Source organism: Narcine bancroftii, chromosome 5 (genome assembly GCF_036971445.1).
Source record: "Narcine bancroftii isolate sNarBan1 chromosome 5, sNarBan1.hap1, whole genome shotgun sequence".
Classification (NCBI taxonomy): domain Eukaryota; kingdom Metazoa; phylum Chordata; class Chondrichthyes; order Torpediniformes; family Narcinidae; genus Narcine; species Narcine bancroftii.
This window is the reverse complement of record NC_091473.1, coordinates 91832170-91844803: the sequence shown is the minus strand read 5'-3', so window position 1 is coordinate 91844803 and position 12634 is coordinate 91832170. Positions and strand designations below refer to the sequence as shown.

General features: G+C 40.2%; 1 protein-coding gene across 3 annotated transcripts in view; it reads left to right on the top strand.

Moving 5' to 3' along the window:
- jak1 (Janus kinase 1) overlaps nucleotides 1-12634 on the top strand; it is a 154774-nt gene that overhangs the window by 112931 nt on the left and 29209 nt on the right. For all 3 annotated transcript variants that reach the window (XM_069938345.1, XM_069938344.1, XM_069938343.1), the window contains exons 11-13: nucleotides 4791-4909; nucleotides 6038-6190; nucleotides 8163-8250. In XM_069938345.1, coding sequence (XP_069794446.1) covers nucleotides 4791-4909; nucleotides 6038-6190; nucleotides 8163-8250 — 360 coding nt within the window. The remainder of the gene's footprint in view (nucleotides 1-4790; nucleotides 4910-6037; nucleotides 6191-8162; nucleotides 8251-12634) is intronic.

The window sequence follows — 12634 nt, the reverse complement described above, 5'->3', positions numbered from 1 at the left end:
TTTCTCAAGTTAAATATTTTAATATAAAATATGTTCTTCCTTTCTTTACATGTTTATTGTAGAAGGAAGTTTCTTATCAAAACATCTTGTTTTGATTGACCTTTAGGTGTGAATGGTGTGATTTTGTTTTCTCTCTGCAGACCATACTAAGCTCAACCTTGTTTGAGACTATGTTGGAGGAGTATTTGGAGAGTACATATCAATAAATACTCTTTACCCTTTAAACCCGAAACTCTAGAAATCATTTTAACAAGGAACTTTACATCTATTTTATTGAAATCCTTGTTGTCCTATTATCCCATTCCACCTTTTCATGTGAAAGATTTGAGACAAAATTAATTGGAGCAAGGACAGAGTTAATGTGGTCTTACTTTGTTTATCAGCTTTCTGTTCCCTGATTGACCGAAGGAACAACCTGCTTACAGACCGGAATTTAGAATTAGAATTTATTGTCATATAATCAAGTCACAAATTCAGTGTTTTGCGGCAGCGTCAAAGTCCAAACATTCATATAAACCACCGACAACAATAATTTTTAAAAATTGTGCATGACAAGTCAGGCAATGTCTTTGGTTTATAAATTATTCAGGAATCTGATGGCAGTGGGGAAGAAGCTGTCCTTGTGCTGCTGAGTGCTCGATTTTAGGCTCCTGGACCTTTTTCTTTAGTTGATGATATCTGTCTTTACAACTTAAAAAAAAAAGTTAGGATTAGGGTTCTCAACAAATAGATTGAAGTCTGTAAATTTGTCAAGATTTGATTTACCTGTTTAAACATCTCTTAACAGCTTCACTTTTTGCTCACTTTCACACATGGAGCAAACATCTGCCAATAGAAAACTATCACTTGGTGCTAAGTTGCTAAATTGATTTATCAATAAATAATTTGTAGCATGCATGTAGACTTGTGCACTGACAACCTGTAAAGCCACCACATATGAGCCTTTCCTCTTTTGAACCCACATATACACACGCCTACGAGCTGCTAAAACTTACCTATGTAGTACAACATGTACACCCACGCAGTCCCCGTAACAAGCCGACACTACTTTTTGAACTTTTCAGCTTTTAACAGATATTTTCTTTAAAAATCTAAGAAAAATTATTGACTTGCTCATTGGATATGCTGTTATTATTGTTCGAGGAGTAACTACAGTTTATGAAGTTTCTTTAATTTGAACTGACTAGTTTTTAATTTATTCAATGGAATCAAAGTATGCATTTCTATTTCTGCTATTATCTTTTCAGACCCTTGAATTTTGTCTGATATTTTGTTAGATTGTGACTGAATTCTGCCTCAACTCATTCTCTTTTTGATATCACTGAATAGTGTGTTGGTCTTAGATTTCAACATTTAATTGATGCAGAGTTGAGGCACATTTCTGAATTGCCATCACTCATTGTGGACAAAGAATTTGTTGATTTCACTCGTAAATCACAAAGCTCCATGGATGTAGAATCCCTCATCAAAAAAAAATTAGGTTTTAAATATATCAATATTTAACTTCCTAACATTTTAACTTTTTTTAACATTTTTTTTAAACACTTGACCTGCTGAGTTTCTCCAGCTTTGTGTTTTTACTTCAATCACAGTGTCTGAAGATTTTCGTGTTTTACTTCTGACTAGTGCACCATTCTCCTCGAGGCATGCCTACACTGAAGAAGTTCTCCTTTGCTCTTTGAAGGGAGTTCTGTGGGATTCTCTCTCACTGCTCCCCATCTATAATCCCTGCTGCTAGCACACTGCTTGACCTGCTAAGTTTCTCCAGCTTTGTGTTTTTACTTTAAATTAAGACCCCTAGGGGTTGAGATCGACCTAATGTATAGGGTTGAGATCCCTTAACGTAGAATGTGACTATCCATACAATTGATTCATAATTTATCTCCTTTGTCTTCTGGCCTGCTTGAGATAAGAAACAATTACCATTATGTTTTTTGTTTCAATTACTTTCTATGCCTCCGATTTTATATTTTGGTCGAAGTGTTACTGAACAAATACTTCCTTTGCTTCTCCATAGTTCCTGATCATTTGATGTAAAGAGAAGTAGCAGTTTGTTGTTGTTGAATCCAGAGTTAAACCTTATTCCTCTCCACCATGAGCTAACACCGTTTTGTAGACTGATCTGTTTCTGCTTTCTTGTAACTTCCTGATTCCTCCACAATTTACTGTGTCTCTGAACTTGGTGCCATTTTCAAATCTGTACACAATAGTTACTAGGGGTTTACAAATTGGATTGTAACATGATAACTACCTGTGTACAGGCCAATTGGTGGGTAGATTTTAAAAAAAATTTCACAGGTAGGCAAACCATCTCAGAGGTGGATTGTTGACCCATGTACATGCACCGTGTAGCTGCTGCTGGTCAATTTGTTAGCGATCAATGGCTTCCCAGGTAGAAAATTAAGTCAGTGCTTGCATCCAATGGCTATCTTCCTTACCCATAATCCACCACGCCACTGGAATGCCAGAGCAGTTCCCGCAGCATGGGGGAATTGTGGGTAAGAAAGACAGCTCATTGCTCCTGCCCCAACTCCATTCCCTGCCAGCCTACTCTGCTCCCTGCTGGCCTGACAGCGTTTGCCCACTGGCCTGGAAAGCGTTCTCCCCCGGCCCCGACTCTGCGTTCCTCCCCCGGCCCCAACAGTGCTCTGCCCCTTGCCCCCGGCCCGATTCCACACCCGCCCCAGCTACTTACCTTTGGAGGCCAACGCAAGGAACAGGGGGCTCCATGCGGGACCTCCGACGATGCGGTGAGTGCATGACTTGTCACTTACTGCCTCACCAGAGGGGCGGGAGTGTCCTTAAATTGTCCAGTCGCCATTTGACCGGGCAAATTAGGGTCCAGTGTGTAAGGGCTGCAGGGGCTTACTACACAGGTAGGATACATGGTTCGCGAGCACCCCCAATTTGTAAATGCCTACTGACTCCAGTGAGTTCCCACTTTCTCCTTCCTTGCATTTTGCAGTGATGGTTGATTTTCAGGTTCTGGTCCACTTCTTGTATTTTTTCCTCTGATTGTAAAATAAAACAGAACACATTTAAAGCATTTAGTTATTATCTATTAAATTATCGATTGAATCTATCCATAATCCACTGTGATACTATTCTCAAATTCTACTTAATTTCATTTTCCAGTACCTTCCATGCTCAAACTCATTTTTAGTGATTTTTTTTCCTCCTCAGGCTTGACCTCTTTTAGGAGTATTAAACAAGTCTTTGCCACTCATGTTGCCTCACCTGACATCCATTTTCTCTTGGTCTTCAACCCATCACAGAAACCTCTTTGTTCACCACACATCTCTACAATTTAAAATATGCTTCATTTCTAATACTTTCCAATTCTGATACGTTCAATCTGCCTCCCTCTTCACACATGCTACTTGATGAACCTTTTGCAACAGTTTTATTATTACCTTCATTGCTTATACCATTCCCAGAGTATGTATGAATTAAGATCCCCCGTTGTAACCATATTTGCCTGATCTCTGTATTTACACATTCATTTTTACTATTGCTATTAGCTGAGGGAATATGCAAAGTCTTGCTTAATCCACCTAAAATGTCCAGGGGAGCTGTCAATAGAGGTTGAAATGAAAACCCTCAGAGAGCATGAAAAAACAAGAACATAGAGAGTACTGGAAATCTGAAATAAAGTAGAGTCTGAGAATAGTAACATCCGGTGGATTGTTGCACAGACATGATGTCACAAGTGGAAAATATTGGGCTCTGACACTCTTTTGGTGCTGGGAAGATGCCAAATGGAGCTGGGTCCCAAGTCTTCAGCATCAGCTGCAGCTGGAGTCAGTGACGGCGACTCCATTCTCAACATCGGGTGTGGTGCCGTTTGGATTGAAGACATCACCTTGGGCTCCTGGGCAAGATCGGGGACCGCAGTCGGGGACCGGCAACAGCGCTGGGAGTTTCAGGGACCAGTGGCGGCATTGGGGAGGTGTTGGGGACTGGCAGCAGTGGCGGGGAAATGTGGGGACCAGCGGCAGCCGTGAGGAGGTGGTCTTCTTTTGTAAGTAGAGATCAAGTTTTTTTTGGGTAATGTTAGGTCTGCTTTGTTCATGAATGAGTGAGACAAACACCAGGCTGAGTCGAAATCAGGGTTCTTTGTTCTTTATTACCGGATTGTAACACTTGCGACTAACAATGTTAGTCGGAGAATGCATTCTGCCGTTATCAGCAAAATGGTGATTTTTTTTATACCCTTGGATACATGCTTAGAATATCATCATATCATTACTTGTCCAATGACTAAAACTGTTGCTATCCTTTCCCTGCTAGCTTCCTGCCTCTCAATCCATCAATGTCTCTCTTATCTTGTAAGTACAAGGATGCATTCACATCTTGTTACAGCCCTGTACAGGGTAACTCCTTACACATTCCCATCTCATGATGTTTTACCTTACAGTAAGTACTAAACATTATTTCACGTGAATTTTCCACTTGTGGCATCATATTGGCAATTCAAGAAGCCTGTCATTGTTTGTGTTGCTGTTTACTGCTGATACAAGTTTTCTGCTGATGCCCACTGAGTTGCTTAGTTCCATTGTTCCAAGATGCGGAAAAAACCCAACACCAAAAAAACGACTGGTCCCAAACATTTCAGATAAGGAGAACTCGACCTGCTCCTACATTTCCTTTTAAACGCATGTTACAAGATAGGCTTTTTGAAACACTGGTTTGTTTGTCTTGTAGTAAGTTGAAAACAAAGTTTTCCCAGTGCAAGCTGGGCTGATGGTAAACACGTACTGTAAATAAAATCCATTTATTTCCTGCTATAGAAATCTCAAATCTGTTGGTGATGACAAAAAGCTGGTCTAAGATTTCACAGATGGCTGCAAACAGCTACAACTTTTGTCAATTAAGCTTCCATCGAATCCACAAGGAGGAGATATGTCAGGTGGGTTGTTCAACACTCTTTTCTCTCATTACAGACCTGCATTGTGGTTTAGGGTCAATGAGATCTGACACGTTTCATTGTCTTCCTTATTTGTGTGCCCAGTTGGTAAATGTTGGCATTTTTGATGTTAAGCATTAGAAGTAGCCATTCTCAAAAAGTGCATGAAACCCTTTCCTCAGAGTGTGATACCGATTGTATTAGAGGTAGTACCAATGACTGCCTTTAATATTCTTCAAGGATCTGTATATCAATGATGATGGGATTTTACAATAAGACGGCTTCACAAATCTTGGGAGAGAAAGTCACATGATTCATTTATTAATGGCATAAAGATCCACCTGTGTGGATGATACCATTTAATTACAATGAGGTTAATAGAGTGAGCAAATGAACAAATTTCTGGCACATTGATTTCAATCAATATAAATATGAAATTGGGCTCATTTTGGGCCTAACGAGGAAAGAACAAAGTGCTCTCAACGCCATGAAAGGCTGGAACTGATGGAAGTTATCAGAAGCTTGGCTGGGTGGGAGAGGAAAGGGGAAGGCTCCAATCCATGCATTCAGTTCAATGTTGTGAACAAGTATAGAAAATAATCAAAGTTATTAGAGTGCTGCCTAAAGAACACGGGGTAAAAGTTATGATGCAGCAGTACCAGACCGTGGTTAGACTGCATCTGCAACATTGAAGATGTTTCTTCTAAGCCTGCCCCTCTTCCAGTGTTGGAGTTTAATGCATTCGCATCTGGTTTCATGACGATGTTAGCTTATTTGTATTAAGCACTAACTTAGTAAAACATATTGTGCTTGGCTGAAATCAGCTAATTCAGTGTGAAATGGGTGATGAAATGGGAAAAATCTGTCTCACTGTCATGGGAATCTACAAGGCTTTGACCTGACTATTGCACATTTATTGGTGCAGTGTAACAGAAGGGAGAAATTTAGCAGAAGGGAAATGCAACCCAGCTTCCCACTGTGAGGTGCTGCTTTGTTTATAAACCCAGCACAACATGGTGACTTCAGTTTTTCTGCTTCCTGATTTGTTTCCACTTCCCAATTTAGTTTTATTGCCATGAGGCAACAACAAAGTCTAATACAGTGCCTTTTTAAATGACTTGTACCTACCAGAATGAACACCTTGGAAGAGGAACCAGAACAAATATTTATTCTGGGACACTGAATTACAAGGATGATGATGAGGAGAATGGAAACTCCTACAATACAAAAGACATCCGAGTAGTCCTCAAAATCCTTGATCCCAGTCACAGGGACATCTCTCTGGTAAGCTAGAAAAGTGTAGCACAGCAGTAACATGTATGAATTTTTTTTAAAACTGGAATTTGGTTTACTTAGAGTTGTACATTGTGGAAACAGGTCCTTTGATCCAACTTGCCAACACTAACCAAAATGTCCCACCACATTAGCCAAATTGCCTGCATTTGGCCCATATCCCTCTAAGCTTATCCCATCCATGTATCCATCAAAAACTTTGTTAAAATTGCATGGTACTTGCCTCAGGCTCCTCCTCTGGCAGCCTGTTCCATATGCACTCCATTCTCTGTGTATTTTTTAAAAAAAAAAGTAAACCCTGCCCCCACCCTCATCTTAAACTCTTTCAAGGTCCATTATTGATTTTCCTAATCTATTTCCTCTCACAATTTGTGTATCTCCAGGAGATTACACTTCATGCTCCTGCACTCTCCGAGGAATAAAGCCCTAGCCTGTTCAACTTCTCCCTATAGCTCAGGCCCCCGAGTCCTCGTAACATCCTTATAGATCTTCTCTGCCCTGTTTCCAAATGACATTTTTGCTGCAGACCATTGACTCTGAATGACTAAGTGAACTGCTCAAACTAACCAGGGCCATTGATAAAACAATTTTTAAACATTTTTATATATGCATGTAAGTACTGCATATGTATGTGTGTATGTCTGGTTGTGTATTTGCATTTTTTTCCTCTAGGACCAGAGAATGCTGTTTCGTCAGGTGGCATTTGTACAATTGGATGATAGTAAACTTTAAGCTGAACCAAAATTGAACACACTATTCCAAAAAATGCCTCACCAATCTCTTACTTAACATAAAATGCTATGACTGATGAAGATCACTCTAACTACCTGTGATTCCACTTTCCAGGTGCTACATACTCCTTTATCCCACTGCTCTGTAACACTCCCCAGAACCCATATTTAACCTCTCAAAATGCAACACCTCACATTTCTCTGTATTAAATACCATCAACCATTCTTTTGCCCATGTGCCCAACCAATAAGATCTTGCTGCAGTTTTGTCTAGGCAAGGCTGCAGACTGCCCAGGATTTTAAGTGCAAGGTATGCATGGTGTGCATGGCAAATTGACCTGATCCATTCTGTGATTGTCTTAAATAAAAATATTGGTGAACTTGCAATCTTAAAATTTTCCTGCTATTTTCCAAATGAGTGAGATCACACTTGGAATATTGTGTTAAGTTCTGGTCACCTCTTTATAGGAAGGATATGGAAGCTATGGAGAGGGTGCAGAGGAGATTTGCCAGGGTGTTGTCTGGATTGGAAAATAAAACCTATGAGGCATGGTTAGCAGACCTGGGAATTTTCTCTTTGGCGCATAGAAGGATGAGAGGAGACCTGATAGAGGTCTAAATGCTTACAAGAGGCATAGACAGGGTGGACAACCATTGCCTTTTTAATCAAGGCAGGAATTGCAAACACCAGAGAACATATGTAAAAAGTGAAGGGAGGGATGTTTAGACGAGACATCAGGGGTAAGCTTTTTTTTCCACACAGAGAGTTGTGAGTGCCTCGAATGCCTTGCCAGGATGGTGGTGGAGGTTGAAACATTAGGAGGGGCATTTAATAGGCACATGGATGGAAGAAAAATAGAGAATTATGGGGTAGGGTGGGTTTAATAATTTTTTAAGGAATATATGGGTCAGCAGAACATTGAGGGTCGAAGGGCCTGTACTGTGCTGTAATGTTCTATGTTCTCATTCAGACAACATACTCTCCTCACTAATTGCCAAACTCTCAGTCCCTTACGTATCAAATCGAAGTAGGAAAGCCGAACCCATTCATCCCTTTCACCTCCAACAGCCCCCGTATAATGGGTTTATAATAGTGAAGTAAATTTGAGTTTAAGTGTAAAACGATACTGAGGTGCCTGCAGAAAATCAGTCAGCCCTGAGATATTGAAATTAACCAGGATACTTCAGTCTTGGATTGTGTACCAATGAAGCAAATGTTATTCTTTTCGAAGGCTTTTTTTGAAACTGCCAGTATGATGAGGCAAGTCTCTCATAAGCACATTGTGCTCTTGCACGGAGTTTGCGTTCGAGATCTGGAAAGTAAGTAACATTTTTTACAACTTATCTGGGTGACATAATATCCCAATTGGGTTTGAAAATTCATTTGAATCCACTCGAGACTGATGAAAACAAAGTTTGAATGATCTTCACTTTAGTGGTATAATAGGGCACATAGAAAGACTGACAACCGATGAGTCCTCCAAACAATTTCATGCTGCCGATTTCACGGAAATCTTAGCTGGCTTGTTAAAATCTACTACCCAAAAACCCTTTGTATTTAGATACAGATTTTAATAAACGCAGCTTTAAAAAAAAGTACCTCTTTTATTTTGTTAATGATCAGCAAAATATGGGATTTTATATGAACATCATAGCTGATGTAATACTGCAAAACAAATGGAGGTACAAATGGAGTTGCAGAGCAGCAGATTCAGATTTTAAATGTTCTTGGTATTCTGCAAGAACCAATGAGACCATGCAACAAAGAAGCAGAATTTGGCCATTCGTCCCATCGAGTCTGCTCTGCCATTGTCATCATGGCTGATGTCATTTTCCTCTCGACCCTTTTCTCCTGCCTTGGATACCCTTACTGAAAACCTATCAACCTCTGCTTCTAATCTGCCCAATGGCGGCCTGTACAACCATCTGTGGCAATGAACGCCACAAATTCACTCCCGCTGGCTGAATATTTTTTTCCTCATCTCTCTTCTGAAGGGATTCCTTTTCCTCCTGAGGCTGTGCCTCTCGGCTTTGTTTCTCTCACTACTGGAATTATCTCTCTATTCATTCTTTTTTAAAAATATTTCATTTAATATTCCATACATGCAGTAACTAAAAATATTATGATACTAAAGATATCAAAAAATAACAAATTGATTACATACATGGTCTTTTCACGCCAACCCAACCCCCCCACCCCACACAAAAAAAATAGGTCTAAAAGGAAAAGAAAAGAGAAAGGGGAAAAAAAAACCATCTTTGGTTTGCAGAGAGAGATGTTGTGCAGTACAAATCATCAGTGGGAACATAAACAGACAGAGAATTCCACGGGTCTCGAGGGATAAGAAGGAGATCAATACAAATTTAAACCCATTATTTGAGTATACAGGCGCTAAATTTGTACTCTCTGTCCATTCTCTTCAGGACTTTCAATATTCAGTAGGTTTCAATGAGATCCTCCCTATTCTTCCAAACTCCAGTGAGTGCAGGACCAGAGCCAACAAATGCTCCTCACATGACAACCTTCTCAGTTCCAGGATCATTCTCTCTAACTGCTCACAATGCTCCCTTATAAAGCTTCAAAACTATGTCCTTGTTTTTATATTATAGCCCTCTCAAAATGAATGCTGACATTGCATTTGCCTTTGTCTTTACAAGTTAACCTTGCAGGAATCCTATACTTGGATTCCTAATTCCCATTTAGTAAATAATGTACTTCTTTATTCCTTCTACCAAGTGAATGACTATATATTTCCCTATGCTGTATTCCATCTGCCACTTTGCCCATTCTTTCAACCTGTACAGCTCGAGTTTCCTCAACACTACCTGCCCTTACACCTATCTTCTCACACTTGCCACAGACCCTTCAATTCCACCATTTAAATCATCTACATACAATGTGAAAAGTAGTGGACCCAACACCAACTCCTGTGGAACACCACTAATTATCAGTAGCCAGCTGGAAAAGGCCCTATTTATTCCCATTCTTTGCCTTGCCACAGTCAGATCGATCTTCCACCTATGCTCATACCTTTCCTGTAACAAAATGGGCTCCTCTCATGTTGAGCAGCCTCTTGTCAAAGATGCTCTTAAAATCCAAGTAAACAACATCCACTGACTTTACTTTGTTTCTCCCATTTGTTTCTTCTTCGAAGAATCCCAATGTCAGGCAAGATCTCCCCTGAAGGAAACCATGTGTTTTTTTTTTGGCCTATTTTATCATGTGCTTTCAAGTTACTAAAAATATCATCCTTAAAAATAGGCTCTAGAATTTTGCTAACCACTGAAGTTAGACTAAACAACTAAACAGTCTTTTGTCTTGCCCTTCTCAGAGTGGAGTGACATTTGCAATTTTCCAATCCTCTGGAACCATTTCTGATTCTAGCTTTTCTTGAAAGATCAGCACTAATGCTTCACAATCTCTTTCAGAATCATGTGGTTAGTCCATCCAGTCCCAGTGACTTGCCCACTTTTAGCCTGTTCAGCTTCTCCAGCACCTTCTCCTTGGTAATGGCTAGTACATTCTGTCCCCGACTCTCAAAATTGTCATGTCACTGGAGTCTTCAACAACTCTTGCAAATTACTTATTCAGTTCATTCTCCATTTCTTTGTTCCCCATTATTACTTCTCCAGCATTTTTTTTCCAGTAATAAGATGTCTGTTCTTGCCTCTCTTTTACCTTGTATATCTGGGAAAAAAAAATCTTCTTTTATGTTGCTGGCCTACTCACCTTCATCTTTACTCCCCTTATTGCTTTTTTTCAGTTGGCTTCTGTTGATCTTTAAAAGTGACCCAATTCTTTGGTGGTTTCCCACTAATTGTTTTCAATACTGGATGTCCTCTCTTGCTTTTATGCTGTCCCTTGCCAGCTACTCTCCCTGTAGAATGCTGCTGCTACTACTTTGGGATGAAACGATCTTGCATTTTCTAAATTATTCCCAGAATCTCCTGCTACTGCTGCTTTACTGTCTTCCCTACTCAACCATAAGCTGTGCTTTAAAGCCATATTGTCAGCATTTTACAAATTCCACCTCTTGGTTTCCATTGCCAACCTGATTTTCCCCAATTGAAGTCCACTGTAACATATTGTCTTGGGTAAACTTATACCTCTCATTTTGTTCGTTTTAGATTGATCACAGTGTTTGAGCTACCGAAAGAAAATAGACACACACACACTGAGAGCAGTTCAGATTATACAAATGTTTATTACAAATTCAAAAGCTGATTTCAAACAACAATATGCGAGCCCTTCCCAACTATACTTGGACTGGTCCCAACTGCCGAAGTGAGGCAACGACTGCACACTTGTAGTAGGTTGTCAGGGCGCCGGTAGCAGCTTCTCCACCTCCCCCAACCGGGACGTTGGCTGGACTCTAGAAGTTCTTCTTGCTGAGAGATGTTGCCACCTCTTGGAGAGTCTCAAACTTCAGCAGCGGGACCATGGCTTATATTACCCAAAAACTGCTTACCCAAGCACCTATTCCCAGCACAGCAAGAAAGATAAGCGAGCAAGCTAGCATGCTAGGCTTCTATCGAATAACATAATTTTCAGCTTATCACTTTGAATACAATGGTTTAATTTGCATCAAGGCTAGGCCTCTGACAGTCTGTGACCAAAACAAGCAGGAAGATTAAATGTTCTTGGTACACAGATGTCCTTTCGTCAGATAGCTGCATCTCTGGCCCCTCGTTGGAATTTAGCTTATGTCTGCTGATTCTAAAAAACAAGCAGGTTCTCAGCCTTGTAGAAGCAAAGGCCGCAAAAGTAAAAAACACGGTTAGAATCTTCCATTACACATTTGCCTTTCTTACATACCTTCCCTATTGTAATTTACACCCTACATCCTGGCTGCTCTATGGAAGCCTGTATATAACTCGTAACCCAGTCTTTTTATCTTTGCAGTTTCTCAACTTTGCCTGCAAGGATTCTACATCTTTTTTTTCCTTTTTGCTCAGATTTTATTTTATTTTAAAAACCAACAGGGCCTCCCCACCCCCTCTGCCCATCTGTCTGTCTTTTCGATAGGACGTGTATCCTTGGATATTTGGCTTCCATCTGTGAACCAACTTCAGACACATCTCCATTATGCCCACAACATCACCCCTGCCAACTTTTAACTGCTCCTCTACCTTGTTTTGGACAGTACATGCATTTAAATACAACACCTATTTCTCCGTGTTGCCCGAGGTTAAATTCTTATCCTTTTCTAAACTGATTGTCCAAATTTTATTCTGGAAAAGTCAATAACATTTCCTGTGCCCTCATTCCATTTATCTATATCCATACTTTTCCGGTCTGAGAACCTACCTCCGTACTATTTAGTTCAAAACCCTTTCCACAGCCCTAATTTGATCTGATGGGGCGGCACAGTTGGCGTAGCCGTTAGCGCAGCGCCTTTACAGTGCCAGTGATTGGAACTGAGGTTTGAATCCCACACTATCTGTAAGGAGTTTGTACGTTCTCTCTATGTCTCCGTAGGTTTTCCCAGGGCCTGTGGTTTCCTCCCACTGTTCGAAACGTACTGGGGTGTAGATGTAAATTGGGCAGCATGGGCTTGTGGGCCAAAATGGTTTTTTGCCATATAGTATGTCTAATTTTTTTTAATTGATTATGTGCTAGATAGTAAAGTTCTAGCTCCTCTATCAAAAGAAATAAGGAAGGATAAATGGAGTATATCGAAAGTCATAGACAGACTTTGAAGGC